The sequence below is a fragment of the Callithrix jacchus genome, chromosome 5 (assembly GCF_049354715.1).
Source record: "Callithrix jacchus isolate 240 chromosome 5, calJac240_pri, whole genome shotgun sequence".
Classification (NCBI taxonomy): domain Eukaryota; kingdom Metazoa; phylum Chordata; class Mammalia; order Primates; family Cebidae; genus Callithrix; species Callithrix jacchus.
The window spans coordinates 130,342,463-130,360,464 of NC_133506.1; the positions used below are offsets into that span (position 1 = coordinate 130,342,463).

An 18,002-nucleotide genomic window follows, 5' to 3' on the forward strand; every position below is an offset into this window, starting at 1 on the left:
CTGGGAGTTTGAGGCTACAGTGAGCTATGATTACACCACTGCACCACAGCCTGGGTGACTGTGAGACAGTCTCATACCAAAAATGAAAGAAGGAATCTTCCCCTCCTAGCTGGCCAGCCACAGGTGACCCTTCTGCCCACACCCAGCAGCAGCAGGCTGAGCCAGGAGTTTGAAAAACACTGGTCAGAGATCCCAGAGAGGTCCCCGTGTGTGGCTGGTGTCATCCCTGTCATCTTTCCCTGAAGTGACTCACACCCTGCAGGATGCTCCCCCTGAAGCCAGGCTGTCCCAGCACCGGCACCTCCACTGTCCTGATCAGCACCCTCAGTCACACTCTTCCCCATCTGAGTGTCATCCATCTGACCCTGGCTGCCATCTCCCCGAAAACTGAGCTTACAGGAGCCTCTCCCTCTGTAGCAGGGAGTGCAAAGTGAACAGCTCCAAGGAAGAAACGAGCCTGAGTTCAAATTCCAGTGCCACACACAGCTCTGTGACCTTAGCCAAGCTGCTTAACTTCTCTGATCCTGGGTCTCCTCTTGTGTGAAATGAAGGGAACTAGAGTTTTCTTGTAGAGCAGCTATGAGGATGAGAAGTGTGGGGACGGGGAAATGGAATGACCCACCTGCTGCTCATGCTTGGTAGCTGTGGCTGAACTGAACATGGCTGAAGACTTGAGACCAAAAGGCCCAGATGTGCGGCTGTGTCTTCAGAAAATCTTTCATCTGGCCCAGGCTGGCTCAGAGGTGTCAGCCTTAGCAGATAGAATCCCTTCCACCGTGGGCTAGCAGCCTACCCTGGCCACTGATACCACACCATGTAGGAAAGAATCACCGCCATTAAGAAGGGCGCCTCTTGGCCAGGCATGGTGGTTCATGCCTGTAATCCTAGTACTTTGGGAGGCTGAGGTGGGCGGATCACCTGAGGTCAGGAGTTTGAGACCAGCCTGATCAACATAGCGAAACCCCATCTCTACCAAAAATACAAAATTAGCCGGGCATGATGGCACATGCCTGTAATCCCAGCTACTTGGGATGCTGAAGCAGGAGAAGCGCTTGAACTCAGGAGGCAGAGGTTGCAGTGAGCCAAGATTGCGCCACTGTACAGGGTGTGTGCTGGCTGATGAAGTGGCCGGCTGCTGCTGCCACTGAGCTGAACATTTCCAGCCTTCACCTCTTGAACCAGGGATCCCAACGTCATTGGCGATGATCATTATGACGTTGCCCGTGGGTGCAAAAGAGCCAGCAGGACCACACTGCCCTGCAGGGCATCACTGCTGTCCTGGGTGTGGAAACATGTACTGAGGAAGACAAATCCATGGTGTCCCATGCGCAGAAAAGCCAGCACACTTGCCTCAGCCATTCCAGGGGTCACACGGGGCAGCTGGGACCTCCGAAGAAGAACATCCAGGGACTCCAGCAGTTTCTGCCAGATGGATCCAGCTGTCTCCCAGAACAGGCCTTCCATGGGGTGGGATTCTAAGCTGCTGGAAGGACATGCATGGGACATCACGTTAGCAAACGTAGCCCCCCTCCTCCATCTCTCCCTCTCCTCGCTCTGAATCCAGGGAGCTCTAGTTTCCTGCGTAGCCTGTGCGAGAGCCTTGGCTGAAACCATTGCACTCTGCTTGAAGAATATGTAAGGTTTCCAATCAAATGTACATCCCTCAGAAAAACAGTCAGCTGGGCATGGTGGCTCACACCTGTAATCCCAGCACTTTGGGAGGCCAAGGCACAAGGGCTACTTGAAACCTGGGGTTCCAGACTAGCCTCGGCAACACAATGAGACCCCAACTCTCTCTATATCTATATATAAAATAAAAATTTAAAACACAGTATAGGGACAGGGTAGGCACTCGATAAATGTTGGCAGGACCCCTCCTTGTCCCCCCTCATCCGTGGCAGCTCCTTAAAGAGAGGTCCTGCCTCCTCTCACCCCTAGTCTCCTGCTGCAAGGAGGTGGTGGCCTGGGGTATCATCTGTGCTACTTGCCCTTTCTGGGGCTGGGGTCCCAGCTCGCCACCAGAGGACCTGTCCTGAGCAGGCAGCCCCCTCTCCAGTGTCACTGTGCCACCCAGGGCGCCTGGCCAAACCATGGGGCTTTCAGGCTTGCAGGGTCAGGATGTGGCCACCAGGGGGAAGCAGGGCGTCAGCTGTGAGTATCCCAGTGGGCCTTGGCGTCCTGAGTTCCAGGCTTACAGGTGGGATCTAACTCCCCGAGCCGGGAAGCTCCCTATATTCCCTGCCATATTTTCTGCCGCATCCCCAGAGAACAGGCCGTGGGAGACCATTCCAGGGGGCCTGAGCCCTGAGCTGTCCACCGGGCATCCATGTCCCGGTTCCCACTTGTGGGCTGCTCTGACCACTCCTTCCCTAGGGCAGGGGAGCCATTCCCGCCTCTTCTGAGTGCTTGATGGCACTGGCTGGTGTTTATTTGCCAGGGATCGATATTCTTGAAGGATGGTCCATTTCACCAGGACCAGGAAAACAACAGCTTGTGGGGCCACAGTTTCCCAGCACCCGCTGCTGGCAGCCTGGTCTGGCTGCTCCCAGAGGCAGCCTCCACCTCCCCCACATGGCCGCTGCAGGACTGACCCCTGTGCACCTGGCCCCCTAGGCCTCTTGGGATCATAGCCCTGTCTTCGGCAGCCTCACCCCTCCTACCTGGCACCATGCCCCTAACTCCTCACAGGGTGTCGTTCTCTTCCCTGACAGTATGAATGCCTCTCAGTCTGGATGCTCATAGAGTCAAGACCCTGAGTCCTTCTGCCAGTCCCCAAAGTCCTCAGCCCAGGGTGTGATCCCAGCTGAGCCCAAGCCAGCTCACTGAGTGCCCTGAGGTGGGAGGCAGCCCCCCAGAACCCCCATCCTCCCATCCTGCTCCCCCAGGCATAGACAGACCTGTGAACCCCATGCCACCCTCAGCCCAACTCTTCTGAAGCTGAAGCCTCCCGCCCAGCCTGACCCCTTCCCCTTCCCCTGCCTCTGCGCCTTAGGGGACCCCAGTTTGCTCCATAAGCATCTCCTCTAGCTCCTTTCCCTGCCCACCGATTCCTTCCTTCTCCTCCCCTCGCCCCGCCCCCTACACTAACAGGCTCAGTGTCTCCGGAAGGACCATGGAGCAAACAACCCTTAGAGAGCGGAGGGGTGAGGGGTGCAGCTGACAGGGAGCTGCGGGGACCCCCCAGGAGAAGCCACAGGTGACCCAGGACTCAGGGCCCCGGAGCATGGGGCTTATAGGACAACACACAGGTAAGGCATCCTGAAATGGGGTGAGCTGGGAGGCAATAAGGTGGAAAGGCGGAGGGAGCAGGAGGCGGGTTAGGGACCTAGAGGGTGGAGAGGGGAGGCTGAAGCTGACAGTGAATGAGCAGTGAGACCCCGGCTTCAGCAGGAAACGAGTAGCTGCAGTTCACCCTGAAAGACATGTGCAGTGTGGTTTCAGGGGAACAGGGGCCGGAGCCTGCGGACTGCGCTCATCCTAGACCAGCCACCTTAGCCCTGTGGACTCAGTTTTCCCATCTGCAGACCTGGGCCATTCCAGCTTCAGTGGTGCTCGCCTCTGAAGAGGGTCTCTTTAGCTTAGAAAAGAGGGGCCCTAGCAACAGTCTCCTTAGAGAGGGCAGCTGTTGAGTGGAGCTGTGCAGCCCTGGGGCCTCCACTGTGGATCTCCCAGATAGGTCCCGGTGCGTGGCTGGCATCACCTGGGTCAGAATTGCCAGGATGCTGATTACAAGCTACTGCAGCCTGATTCAGACCCTCCAGCTCAGCCCGCCTGGAGGAGGCCCAGGAGCCTGCGTCTCCACAAGAGCCCCATGACCCTGTTTCAGAGCCCCTGCTCTGCATGCAGGGTGAGGACCCATTGGGGGGCAGTGGTCTCTGTGGCAGCAGGCTGTGCTACCAGGGACTTCCCATCAATGCAGGACCCGGCCACTGAGGGAGTGGGGTGAGGTGGGGTGGGGGTGAGGGTGAGAGTGGTCTTAGCAAGAATTCTCACAGCAACAGACATTGTACTTGGCTGGGTCTGACTAAAGGGTCTGCACAGAGCAGGGTGACTAGAAAGACCCCAGGTCAAGGCAGGGCTGCTGCCCAGCCAGGTTAGAAATAGACCAGAGGCAGAGACCCTCTCTTGGGCAACCCACTCTCTCAGCATAAGGAAGCCTTTCCCCTCATTCTGCTTTTTGTGTCTATTAAACTTTCTGCTCCTAAAAAAAAAAAGAAAAAGAAAGAAAGAAAAAAGAAAAGAAAAACAAATGGACTGGAGGCTCTGACTCTCCCCATCCTCCCCTCCTAGCCGGCCAGCCATGGGTCACCCTGCTGCCCACACCCAATGGCAGTGGGCTGAGCCAGGAGTTTGAAAGCCGCTGGCCAGAGATCCCAGAGAGGTCCCCATGTGTGGCTGGTGTCATCCCTGTCATCTACTACAGTGTCCTGCTGGGGCTGGGGCTGCCTGGTGAGTGGGGAGCTGGGGTCTGGGGACTTGGGCTTGGCCAGAAATGGGGATACTTCTTCAGTGGGTGCCAGTCCTCTGTGCTGACCCTTGAGGCCCTGGATTGTAAACCCCTGGTCTTTCCTTGCCATGAGGGTGTTCTGGGTCACTGGAGGGGAATAAAAGTGAGGCACTAGGATCGGGGGTGCTCACAGCTAAACCCAAGTCTTCCCCAGCACTGAGCACTCTCCTAGGTAATGAAATTCACATAGGAACTGACTCAGCTCCATACACAGCTCCCTGCACTGCCCATGCCTTCAGAGAGCAGAGCCTGGGGCGGAGGTAGGTATGTGGATACCAGGAGGATGGGTGGCCTCAGCCCTGGGGGTTTCCCCAAGTCAGATAGCTAAACCCATGTGCCTGTACCCAGGGATGCCTCCATTCTGGAGGAAACAGAAAACCTAAAAAGGACTTGAAGGGCAATGACATAGGACAGGTGGCTTCTTTTTTTTGAGATGGAGTCTCACTCTGTCACCCAGGCTGGAGTGCAGTGGCGTGATCTCTGCTCACTGCAGCCTCCACTTCCCAGGTTCAAGTGATTCCCCTGCCTCAACCTCCTGAGTAGCTGGGAATACAGGTGTGTGCCACCACACCCAGCTAATTTTCATATTTTTTAATAGAGATGAGGCTTCACCATGTTGGCCAGGCTGATCTCGAACTCCTGACCTCAGGTGATCCACCTGCCTTGGCTTCCCAAAGTGCTGGAATTACAGGTGTGAGCCACCACACGCAGCCAGGACAGGTGGCTTCCGTGGACACCCTGCCATGTGTACTTACCTGTGTGTAACGGGAGCAGCCAGTGGCCTGCAGTGGATGGACAGGGCACAGCTGGTGTGGATTGCCTCATGGGCAAAGTGGGGTTTCAGAAGGATCTGGAAGGAGGAAAAGGAAAAGCCAGCACAGCTTCCACACACGAAGGTGGGGAGGGGCAACAGTGACACATTGGAAAGCAGTCGGAGCTCTCTTCTGATGCCTGTGTCTCTCCCCTCCCTGACCTCGGCTGCCATCAGTCAGCCTTTTGACCGCAGTGGCCCTGGCCCGCCTTGCCACCAGGACCAGGAAGCCCTCCTACTACTACCTTCTGGCACTCACGGCCTCAGATATCATCACCCAGGTGGTCATCGTGTTCGCAGGCTTTCTCCTGCAGGGAGCCGTGCTGGCCCGCCAGGTGCCCCAGGCCGTGGTGCGCACAGCCAACATCCTGGAGTTTGCTGCCAACCACGCCTCGGTCTGGATCGCCATCCTGCTCACGGTGGACCGCTACAGCGCCCTGTGCCACCCTTTGCACCACCGCGCCACCTCGTCCCCAGGCCGGACCCGCCGGGCCATTGCTGCTGTCCTCAGTGCTGCCCTGTTGACGGGCATCCCCTTCTTCTGGTGGCTGGATGTGTGGAGAGAGGCTGACCCACCCAGCACGATGGATGAGGTCCTCAAGTGGGGTCACTGCCTCACTGTCTATTTCATCCCCTGTGGCGTGTTCCTGGTCACCAACTCAGCCATCATCCACCAGCTACGGAGGAGGGGCCAACCGCGGGTAGGCAAGAGCACAGCCATCCTCCTGGGCGTCACCACGCTGTTCACCCTCCTGTGGGCGCCCCGGGTCTTCGTCATGCTCTACCACATGTACGTGGCCCCTGTCCACCGGGACTGGAGGGTCCACCTGGCCTTGGACGTGGCCAACATGGTGGCCATGCTCAACACAGCAGTCAACTTTGGCCTCTACTGCTTTGTCAGCAAGACTTTCCGGGCCACTGTCCGACAGGTCATCCACGACGTCTACCTGCCATGCACTTTGGCGTCACAGCCCGCGGGCATGGCAGTGAAGCCTGTGATGGAGCCTCCAGGACTCCCCAAAGGGGCAGAAGTGTAGAGGAGGGGGCCCAGCTGGGGAGCTCAGGGTGGTTCATAGCCACATGCACTGGGGCCTTTGAAGTTGTGCCCAAAAAATGTTTATCGACACTGCTTTCCTTGGGTGGGGGTGGAGGCCCCTCCTTTGGGTGTAGCTCCCAGGTAGAGAGGAGGACAACTTAGCCAACTGTTACATTTGCTTCATCAGTGATCCCTATTCCCTGGGAAGATGAAAGGGCTCTGCCAGGCATAGGTTAATAGCATCAGTGCTGTGGGCATTCCTTTGCAAAGGGCATTTTGCCTAGCTTATCATGAATGCTAGATTAATGTTGGTTGAATGGATAGAAAAATGGACAGATGGATGGATGGACAGACATATGGACTGACAGACAGACTGATAGATGTTAGAGTGGATAGATGGATGGATGGATGACGGATGGACAGACAGATAGATGGACGGATGGATGGACAGATCGATGGATTGACAGATTGATGGATTGACAGACAGACTGATGGATGTTACAGTGGATAGACGGATGGATGGGCAGACAGATGGACAGATGAATGGATGTATTGATGGATGGACAGATGGACGAATGCATGGATGGATGGATGGATGGATGGACAGATGGGTAGATGGACAGATGCATGGATGGATGGATGGATGGATGGATGGATGGACAGATGGATAGATGGATGGACACATGGATGGATGGATGGATGGATGGATGGATGGATGGATGGATGCATGGATGGATGGATGGACGGATGGATGGATAGATGGATGGACGGATGGACGGACGAATGGACGGATAGACGCATGGATGGATGGATGGACGGATGGATGGATACATGGATGGATGGATGGATGGATGGACAGATGGGTAGATGGATGGACGCATGGATGGATGGATGGACAGATGGACGGATGCATGGACGGATGGATGGATGGACAGATGGATAGATGGACAGATGCATGGATGGATAGATGGATGGATGGATGGACAGATGGATAGATGGATGGACACATGGATGGATGGATGGATGGATGGATGGATGGATGGATGGATGCATGGATGCATGGATGGATGGATGGACGGATGGATGGATAGATGGACGGACAGATGGACGGACAGATGGACAGATGCATGGATGGATAGATGCATGGATGGATGGATGGACGGATGGATGGATAGATGGATGGACAGATGGACAGACGCATGGATGGATAGATGGATGGATGGACAGAAGGACGGATGGATGGATGGATCGATGGATGGACAGATGGATAGATGGACAGAGACATGGATGGATAGATGGATGGATGGACAGAAGGACAAATGGATGGATGGATGGATGGATGGATGGATGGATGGATGGATGGATGGATCGATGGATGGACAGATGGATAGATGGATGCATGGATGGATAGATGGATGGATGGACAGAAGGACAAATGGATGGATGGATGGATGGATGGACGGATGGACAGATGGATGTGAATTATCTCCAGCCCTCCCCCGTTTCCTAGTGCCTGTCTCTCATTCCCTGAATTGATCACCTCTCAGCTCCCAGTGGCAATGCCAGAGTTTGAAAAGAAAGGTATCTACCGGACTCAAGGCATTTCCTGGGCTGGGGGAATCAAAGAGGTTGAGCTGAGCAATGGGAGGGGCTCTATGCTTGGCAACAGCAGCTAGGTCTAGGCCAGAAACCCCCAGGGCCAGCCAGAAATGGGTGATCTTAAATTGGATGCCATGAGCCCAGGCCCGAGTCTGTCTAGCCCCAGGAGACACAACCTCTTAGGTCTCCAACACTTTGGTTCGAGTCCACATTACCCCCTGCCCTAAGCCAGAACAGGTCTGTGGGCCCAGAACCAGCTCTGCAGCTGTAGTTTTTGTTGTTGCCAATGAGGAGAAAGAAAATGGTCTCTCAGCCCAGGGCACTAGGATGACAGAAAAGGAGGACCTAGCTGGAGATGACCCTGAGCTTCTGCTGAGGCCCCTGAGCACACGCCCCTTGGGGAAGGGTCTTTTCCTCCACCACTGGCAGGCAGGAGCTGGCAGAGCTGATCAAGACCATGAGGAGCTCGGCTCAGCATCCCCGGCCTCTCCAAGGAGCCTCTCCAGGGCCCCTCTCAGCCATCCTGGAGCAGCAGCTGCCAGAGATTAGCAGATGGCTCTCCCACCTGCTCCAGCCTGAGTAAACACATTAGCAGCTGAGCTAGGACCACTTCCTGCTTCCTGGTCAGGCTGAGCTGACCTTTGTCCTGAATGAGAGGTTCAGACCTGCCCCCACCCTCTTAGTGGACTGACATCAGTCAAAGAGCTGGATGTGCACCCAGCATACAGTCAGCGCAGAATAAACGCTTGGCTTTCCACCTTTCCTCTCTGCTTCTCCCCAGCGTAGGAATGTGCAGCCTCCTACAGGGAGGTGCAGCCACACCCAGAAAGAGGATAATGCAGGTCTCCAATGTGTTAGCTGGGATCCTCAACTCCAAAAAGCTCTGAAACCCAAAACTTGTTTCCAAAATTTGCCACAAACACATTGAGTGACGCACCGTGACCTGAACTGATGTGAGGTGACTTCTGCTCCCCACATTGTCCTGTGATCATGAATCCTGCCAGCCCCACCCAGGACCGTTAGCGGAGTGACCATGCACCACTGTCCACCCCTCACGGAATCATGATGGAACGAGTACCACAGGATCCACACAGCACCTTCCTCTGCCTTGATGTATTCTGAATTTCAAGACACCTGTGGTGCCGAGTTCAGGGAAAGGATTAAGGACCTGTAAACCCAGCATTTCTGCTGCAGGGTGGTCTACACTGACCTGAGCGGGTGCTGAGGACGGAGGACTCCCCGCCTCCCCCCCGCCCCGTGTGCCCTCGCAGATGTGTCCCCAGGCAGGGGTGAGGCACCTGGGCTTAATCCTTGCTTAAGGAGGAGGGGGATGCAAATGCAGGTAGACAGGGGGAGAAGGGCCCTCGGAGGACCAGACAATATCCCCCAGCCCTGTCTGTGTGAGTCTGCCCTACAGAAGCAGGCATGGGAAGAAAGCAGAAAGTGCCACAGATGAAGAACTAAATGGAATGACCTGTAGGGACCCTGCAGGAGAGAACCCAGGATCCGGGAAGAGCGTCTGTCTCCAGGGTTGGCAACAGCAGCTGGGGCTAGGTCAGAAACAGGGTGCCTTCCTCCGCTGTGGGGGGCTGTCTTCCAGGGGGCCAGCTGCAAGACGAGCTCACCTGTCTCTGAGCACCTGAGAAAACAGGAACATCCAGAAACTGTTGCGGAGGCTCTGGGTTCAGTTCTGTTTTGTTTTGTTTGTTTTGTTGACATGGAGTCTCACTCTGTTGTCCAGTCGCTCAGGCTGGAGTGCAGTGGCGCGATCTCAGCTCACTGCAGCCTCCACCACCCGGGTTCTAGTGATTCTCCTGTCTCAGCCTCCCGAGTATCTAGGACTACAGGCACACACTGCCACATCCAGCCTATTTTTATATTTTTAGTAGAGTTGGGGTTCCACCACACTGGCCAGGCTGGTCGAGGCAATTTTACATTGAGCCGCCATAACCCCGGTGTGAAATTGCTATAACCTCACTTGTACCAACAGCCTGGGGCAATGTCAGTGTTTTCAAATGACCCTGCATACGGAGTATTGTAAGCATTTTACAAATTTAGGAAACTGATGGATAGAGAGGTTAAATGGTATGGCCCTAGCCCAAAGCTGGTCAAGAGCAACACTGAGACTCCATTGCCGGTTCACCCCACACCTTGCAGGCGCTCTCAAGTGTAGAAGATTTAAGGCAGACCACTCCCGGGATGCTTTACAATGTTTAGACCTCTCCAGTGCTGGGCTTACCAGAGTTGAGAACCGGTATCACATTTTCCTAAGAAAATGCTTTAGGCAGTCGGGCATGGTGGCTCACACCTGTAATCCCAGCACTTTGGGAGGCAGAGGTGGGCGAATCACTTGAGGTCAGGAGTTCAAGACCAGCCTGGCCAACATGGTGAAAGCTCGTCTCACTAAAAAATATAAAAATTAGCTGGGCATGGTGGTGTGCGCCTGTAATCCCAGCTACTCAGGAGGCTGAGGCAGGAGAATTGCCTGAACCCAGGAGGCGGAGGTTGTGGTGAGCCGAGATCACGCCATTGCACTCCAGCCTGGGTAACAAGAGCAAAACTCCATCTCAAAAAAAAAAAAATCTGCCAATCTCTCAAGTGTCTTTTAGAGGAGAGAAAGACTTAAATGGTTTACAATCGATCCTACTCCCCTTCTCCCTGCCTCCCCGCCCATCTGCTGACATGTCTTAGCTAAAGAAAATCATTTGGAAATTCTGAATTTCTTTCCTAACAGTTCCCACCAACATGTGATGTGCGGGGTGATCTTACTGCCTGTCATTCATCCTCTGTTAACATCTGAGGGTGGTTATTGCTCTTGCATCTTTCATTTCTTCCCAAGCCTAGATAGGATTTTTGCTGTTTGGAAGTTGATTGACAAATTGTTTTCTGGACTCTGTTAGTTTTCAAGGAGCTGCCATAACAAAATATCACAGACTAGGTGGACTCCGTTAGTTTTCAAGGAGCTGCCATAACAAAATATCACAGACTAGGTGGACTCCGTTAGTTTTCAAGGAGCTGCCATAACAAAATATCACAGACTAGGTGGACTCCGTTAGTTTTCAAGGAGCTGCCATAACAAAATATCACAGACTAGGTGGACTCTGTTAGTTTTCAAGGAGCTGCCATAACAAAATATCACAGACTAGGTGGACTCCGTTAGTTTTCAAGGAGCTGCCATAACAAAATATCACAGACTAGGTGGCTTAAACAACAGACCTGTTTTGGTGGCTTGTTTTTGTTTTTGTCCTGTTTTGAGATGGAGTCTCGCTCAGTCGCCCAGGCTGGAGTGCAGTGGCACAATCTCGGCTCAATGCAACCTCCGCCTCCTGGGTTCAAGTGATTCTCCCAAGTAGCATTACCTCACCTGGCTAATTTTTGTGTTTTTAGTAGAGACAGTATTTCACTGTGTTGGCCAGGCTGGTTTCAAACTTCTGACCTCAAGTGACCCACCTGCCTCAGCCTCCCAAAGTGCTGGGATTACAGGCGTGAGGTACCATGCCTGGCCAGAAATGTATTTTCTTACAGTTCTGGAGGCTGGAAGTTCAACAACAATGTATTAGCTGAATGTGGTGGCTCGGGCCTGTAATCCCAGTACTTTCAGAGGCCAAGGCGGGAGGATCACTTGAGCCCAGGAGTTCAAGACCAGACTAGGCAGCATAGCAAGAACCCTGTCTCTACAAAAAATACAAAAATAGCTGGATGTGGTGGTACAGGCCTGTAGTCCCAGCTAGGGAGGCTGAGACAGGAGGACCACCCAAGCCCAGGAGGTTGAGGCTGCGGTGAGCCAATATCACAATATCATGCCACTGCACCCCAGCCTGGGTGACAGAGTTGAAGGAGGAGGAGAAGGAGGAAGAGGAGGAGGAGGAGAAGGAAGGAGGAGGAGGAAGGAGGAGGAGGAGGAAGAGGAGGAGGAAGAGAAGGAAGGAGGAGGAGGAAGAGGAGGAGGAGGAGAAGGAAGGAGGAGGAGGAAGGAGGAGGAGGAGGAAGAGGAGGAGGAGGAGAAGGAAGAGGAGGAGGAGGAAGAGGAGGAGGAGAAGAAGGAAGGAGGAGGAGAAGGAAGGAGGAGGAGGAAGGAGGAGGAGGAAGAGGAGGAGGAGGAGAAGGAAGGAGGAGGAGGAGAAGGAAGAGGAGGAGAAGGAAGGAGGAGGAGGAAGAGGAGGAGGAAGAGGAGGAGGAGGAGAAGGAAGGAGGAGGAGGAGAAGGAAGAGGAGGAGAAGGAAGAGGAGGAGAAGGAAGGAGGAGGAGGAAGAAGGAGGAGGAGGTGGGGAGGAAGCTGTTGGCAGCTTGGGTTTCTTCTGAGGCCTCTCTCCTTGGCCTGCAGAAGGTCACCTTCTCCCTGTGTCCCCACACGGCCTTTCCTCCGTGCACACCTCCACCGTCTCTGCATGTCCTAATCTTTTCTTATAAAGACACCAGTCGGGTTGGATGAGGGCCCATGGTAACAACCTCACTTTAACTTCATTGCCTGTTTCAAGTCTGTATCCCAAATGCAGTCACAGTTTGAGGTACTGGGGGTTAGGTCTTCCACATATGCATTTGGGTTGGGGGAAACGATGCGTGTTTTAAAGAGAAGTGTCCCTTGGCTGTGGATCCAGGCTTTGATGAAAGTCACTTTTCTCTTCACTGTATACAAACTGTCCCCACCCTTCTCTTCTCCTTGGCTGGTGTAACAGGACTCAACGCCAGTCTTGGATCTTTAAACATGATCTCTCCTTTCTCCTTAAAAGATCTTGAAGTTTTTGAAGTATTCAACCTTGTTGAACAGGCACCTGGAGGTGGGCCTTTTAATTTCCACACTGAGAGTATCTTTTCATTCAGAAAGGTTCCTTTCTTTCTCTCTCTTTCTTTTCATTTCTTTTCTTTCCTTCCTTCCTTCCCTTTTTTCTTTGAGACAGTCTTGCTCTGTCGCCAAGGCTGGAGTGCAGTGGCATGATCTCAATCTCAGCTCACTGCTACCTCCACCTCCTGGGTTCAAGAGATTCTCCTGCCTCAGCCTCCCAAGTAGCTGGGATTACAGGGGCATGCCTGGCTAATTTTTGAGATGGGGTTTTGCCATGTTGGCCAGTCTGGTCTCAAACTCCTGACCTCAGATGATCCACCTGCCTCGGCCTCCCAAAGTGCTGAGATTACAAGCGTGAGCCACCGTGCCTGGCCTTAGCTGCACACTTCTTTTTGTCTTTGGAATAGATATTAACACACCCAGGTTGCTTCCGGGGCTGGCCTCTGGCTCTACGGTGTGTGCAGCCATTGCCCCTCTCTGACCCCCATGCTCACTTCTGTTCTCCCTGTGAGTTCCCTGCTCCTCTTCCCCTTCCCCTCTTTTTTTCAGTGTGAAAGAGGAGGCATGCTGGCTGGAAAAAAGGGACCCACATCTGTCTCTTCTGCTCTGGGATCTTTCATAGGAGCTCAAGTCCACAGACATGAGTGTCCCTTGATTCTGACAAGGTGACCAGGTTCCCTTCCTCTCGCCATGGCCGGGCCTAGGAGATGGCCTACCAATGGCTGGGTGGGTGGCCTGATGAAGACAAGCTTCCAGAGAGATCCTGCAGAATCTCTTCAGCACCCTGGCCCAGAAAGCAAAACTGTATTTTCCAAATTAACCATTGAGCTGGCCAGGCACAGTGGTTCAGGCCTATAACCCTAGCACTTTGGGAGGCAAGACAGGAGGATGGCTTGAGCTCAGGAGTTCGAGACCAGCCTGGACAATGTGGCGAAACCCTGTCTCCACCAGAAATAAAATAAAAATTAGCGGGGCATGGTGGCAGGCACCTGTAATCCCAGCTGCTCAGGAGGCTGAGGTGGGAGAATCACTTGAGCCCAGAGTTTGAGGCTGCAGTGAGCTGAAATCACACCACTGCCCTCCAGCCTGGACAACAGAGCCAGACCCTGTGTAAAAAATAAAACATTGAACCATTTTGGTTGTCCCGGCCGGCAGGGACCATGGGACAGCCCTTGGCATTGGGGGGTGGGTCTTGGAAATCTTGCCCTTCTGGCCTCCTTGTCGGTGGGGGTGGCCTGAGCTCCCTGGAGGGTCTTCTGCCCACCTCCCTCTTTTGCATGTCCTTGTCAGCTCAGACAGCAGGGGGCGCTGCAGGACTGGCTGGACGGTCAGGCCAGGGAGCAGGAGAGTGGGCCTGTAAGCCAGGTCCATAGGAAGATCCGAGTTATTGCAGAGACGCACTGCCTGCCCCGGGCCTGCAGCCAGCACCAAGTAGTCGGTGGGAGGCCTTTGTACCCTCTGTCACTCTCCTCCACCCTAAGCCACGTCTGCCACGCTGGGGTTGGCCAGCCCTGGTGCTGCTGGGCCCCGAAGTTTTCTCCGATGACTTCGGTGGTTTCCTGTGCACAGCAGTGTGAAGGCCCTTTCATCATTCATCACCTCCTCTCTCCACCCTCCTCACTGCGTCCTGCCAGCCCCTCCTGCTGGCTGAGTTCTGCTCACCTGCCCTCCCCACTCCAGGGAGCTTGGCCTGCGGGGGTGTTGGGTCCCCAGGACTTCAGTCAGCATCTTTGGGGTCCGGCCAGCCCCACCCCGTACGCCCACCTGGATCTGCCCCAGGTCAGTGGTTCCTGTTCACAGCAGCTTTGGGCCTCCTGCCCTCCAAGGGCGTTTGGGCCTTGGCAGGGGCCCCACCCAACAGGATAGAAAAAGGGTCAGGGAGGTGAGAAGGGGGAGATGGCCAAAGTCCCTGGTGGTTAGGAGCAGTGGCAGGCAGGGGACCCTGGAGATGGCCTGGAGCTGACACCCTCCCTCTGAAGCCTGAGAGTCTTCTCCCCTCCCTGCTTCACCCCACCCCAACCCTCTCCAGTCCACCATCCCCCCAAACCTAGCTAGCAGGGCCTGGTGAGCCTCGGGGGTACCTTTCAGGGGTGCACAGGCAGCTCTCAGTGAGGGGCCGAGCTGGGTGCTGCCACTTGGGAAAGAAGGGAAGGTGAGGGAGGGGTCACCCAGGGGCCAGCCATCAGCTGCCTGCTTCTTCCCTCTGAGGCCTGCACACCTCTCTCCAGGGGCCTGGGAAGGGGCCCACCCAGGGGAAGCTGTGCTCCCTGCCCGGCCTTCCTCACCTTCTCTAGGAAAGAGAATTGAGGTCTTCTTTCAGCTCTTTCTAGAGAAAGTGGGTCAGGGCCTGACTTTGCCAGATGATTGTCATAAGACTTGCGTTCTCCTCTGACTCAGTTTCCTCCTTCTGAACAGTGGAGGTGGGCTGGATGGGAGGCGACAGTGAGGGCACCGGGGTCTCCTTCGCACAGACCCAGCCCCCTCCCAGAATCTCAGGACCTCATCCTCCCAGCCTGGTGTGAGGCGTTGGGTCCTCCCATCCCCCAGCTGAGCCTGGGCAGGGTCTCCTCTAGTCTGGACTTGGGTACAACCCCCTTCCCGTTGCTCCTTCCAGCCTGCCCTCTCTCCACGGTGCTGGAGGTCAAAGAGTTAATCACATCTGTGGCGGCTCCTTCCTGGACTCCTCCAAGATATATATTTAGCAGGCGGGGCAGGGTGGGGCGACAGAGGTGTGCCAAGATGCCCTGGCACCACAGCCCCTGCCTTACCACACTGCTCTTCGGAGAAAGGGGTGGGCAGGCAGTGCCACAGGAGCTGGGTGGGATGGAGGAAGGGATGCATCTAGATGGAGGAAGGGGCAGGAACATGAGTTGACTTTAAGTGGAAGGCTGTGGTCTCTTAGAGGACTTAGAGGTCCTGTGTGTGGGGTTGGGGGAGGAGGCTGCTCTTTATCCATGAAAGAAGAACCCAGTAACTGTTTCCCAGGGATATAGAAAGATGGTGAAAAAGGGCTGGAAACAAGCCGGGCACAGCCGCTTATGCCTATATGCCTGTAATTCTGGCCCCCTGGGAGGCCGAGGTGGGTGGATCACCAGGTCAAGAGTTCAAGACCAGCCTGGCCAACATAGTGTGACCCCGTCTCTATTAAAAGCAAAAAATTAGCCCGGCATGGTGGCGGACGGCTGTAATCCCAGCTACTCGGGAGGCTGAGGCAGGAGAATTGCTTGAACCTGGGAGGCGGAGGTTGCAGTGAGCAGAGATCATGCCATTGCATTCCAGCCTGAGAGACTCCATCTCAAAAAAAAAAAAAAAAGGGCCGGAAACAGCTTAACGGTGAAGGTGATGGGGCCGGGCTGGCTGGAAGACGTCCTATCACCCACTGAAATGGCTGGAACCCCTGGCCAGGAAGTGCCATAGGAGCACCCTCTTGTGCCACCACCACTCGTATTTGAGAGGGACTCAAAGGCGGGCGGAGTAGGGAAGCTTTAGGGTGGCATTAGCCAGAAAGATCTGCGGCAGATCTCGATTGATTTAAAGGATTATTTGCTGAGGTCAAGGGTGCTCCAGAAAAAGAGAAACACAAGTTGCGGTAGGATCTGTGGCCTGTGCTTTTTCCAAAGAGTTTCGAGGACTTCAACATTTAAAGAGGGGGCTGGGTGTGGTGACTCACCCCTATAATCCCAGCACTTCGGAGCCCGAGGTGGGTGGATCACCTGAGGTCAGGAGTATGAGACCAGCCTGGCCAACATGGTGAAACCCTGTATCTACTAAAAATACTAAAATTAGCAGACACCTGTAATCCCAGCTGCTTGGGAGTCTGGGGCAGGAGAATCACTTGAACCCAGGAGGTGGAGGTTGCAGTAAGCCGAGATCACGCCGCTGCACTCTAGCCTGAGCAATAAGAGCCTCACTTTACCTCAAAAACAAAAAAATTTAAAAGGGGAAGAGCGGGCAGGAGGGAAAGGAACAAAGAAAAAAAAAGGGGGGAGATCAGGCAATGAGGCAAGTGGTTATATTCTTGTGAGGCTTTGATTAGCACTCACTGAATCCACATTTTACACATGAAAAGAGGTATGCTTAATAAATCTACATTTTACATGAGATAAAGTAAGCATGTGAAATGACAGCTGTCTGTTTGGGAACGAAAGGAAGGCAGGTTTTTGTTTGTTTGTTTTAGTGTGACTCAGCCAGTCACAGGGGCTCTCACCTGTTATCCCAGCACTTCAGGAGGCCGAGGCAGGCAGATCACTTGAGCCTAAGAGTTCAAGACCAGCCTTGGCAACATGGCAAAACCCCATCCCTACAAAAAATACAAAAAATTAGCCAGGTGTGGTGGCACGCACCTGTAGTCCTACCCACTTGGGAGGTCCGAGGTGGGAGGATCATGTGAGCCGGGAGATCAAGGATGCAGTGAGCCATGATTGTGCCACTGAACTTCAGCCTGGGTGAAAATGAGACCCTGAAAAACAGAACGAAGGAAGGAGGGAGGGAGGGAAGGAAGGAAGGAGGGAAGGAGGGAAGGAGGGAAGGAGGGAGGGAGGGAGGGAAGGAAGGAAGGAGGCGGGGAAGGGAGGGAGGGAAAGAAAAGGAAGAAAGAGAAAGGAACAGAAGAAGGAAAGGAGAGGAGAGGAAGAAAGAAAGGAAAGGAAAGCTTCAGGTGTACCCTGATGGAGGCTGTGGGCCTAGGAAGCTGGAAGCAGCTCACTGGAAGGGGACACCGCATCCTATGGGATTGGTTAGAGGGGCATGTTTGGCTTCGCTTTTTTTTTTTTTTGACACAGTGTCTCACTCTGTTGCCCAGGCTGGAGTGTAGTGGGCAGCCTGGGCACTTCTGGGCTGACTGCAGCCTCGACTTCATGGGCTCAAGCAATCCTCCCACCTCAGCCTCCCAGGTAGCTGGGACTACAGGTGTGCGCCACCACACCTGGCTAATTTTGATATTTTTTGTAGAGATGGGGTCTCACTATGTTACCCAGGCTGGTCTCAAATTCCTGGGCTCAAGAGATCCACCTGCATTAACCTCCTGAAGTGCTGGGATCACAGGTGTGAGCCCCTGCATCCAGCCGGTATTTGGCTTTTTCTTGGAAATGGAGACAAATTGAAAGAGGGGATGAGAATTAGGGAAACTGTCAATTCCAAATCAAGTCCTGGCCAAGTTGAGTCAATTGACTGACTTCTTGGACCAGTGATTAGAGCTGGGGCCTGACTTCCTACAGGTATGACTCGTAGCTGGCAGATGGCAGGCCGGCTTCCTGGGCCGGTTGCT

The 18,002-nt window shown here is 54.3% G+C and overlaps 2 protein-coding genes and 1 long non-coding RNA gene across 3 annotated transcripts; 1 reads left to right on the plus strand and 2 right to left on the minus strand.

The window, feature by feature from the left end:
* Positions 1-1,346: 1,346 nt before the first annotated feature.
* On the minus strand, positions 1,347-17,047 carry LOC144582707 (uncharacterized). Its single transcript, XR_013535983.1, has 4 exons — positions 16,944-17,047; positions 9,428-9,592; positions 5,263-5,357; positions 1,347-1,483 (listed from the first exon to the last, which is right to left on the minus strand). It is a non-coding gene; the product is annotated as an uncharacterized LOC144582707 (long non-coding RNA).
* On the plus strand, positions 3,088-6,481 carry GPR142 (G protein-coupled receptor 142). Its single transcript, XM_054256445.2, has 3 exons — positions 3,088-3,248; positions 4,291-4,449; positions 5,496-6,481. Exons 1-3 carry the CDS (start codon positions 3,224-3,226, stop codon positions 6,353-6,355), a joined length of 1,044 nt encoding a protein of 347 aa, XP_054112420.1. The 5' UTR covers positions 3,088-3,223; the 3' UTR covers positions 6,356-6,481.
* LOC144582706 (uncharacterized) lies at positions 6,755-7,885 on the minus strand. The gene has a single exon (XM_078374540.1). It carries the CDS (start codon positions 7,753-7,755, stop codon positions 6,853-6,855), a length of 903 nt encoding a protein of 300 aa, XP_078230666.1. The 5' UTR covers positions 7,756-7,885; the 3' UTR covers positions 6,755-6,852.
* Positions 17,048-18,002: the final 955 nt, after the last annotated feature.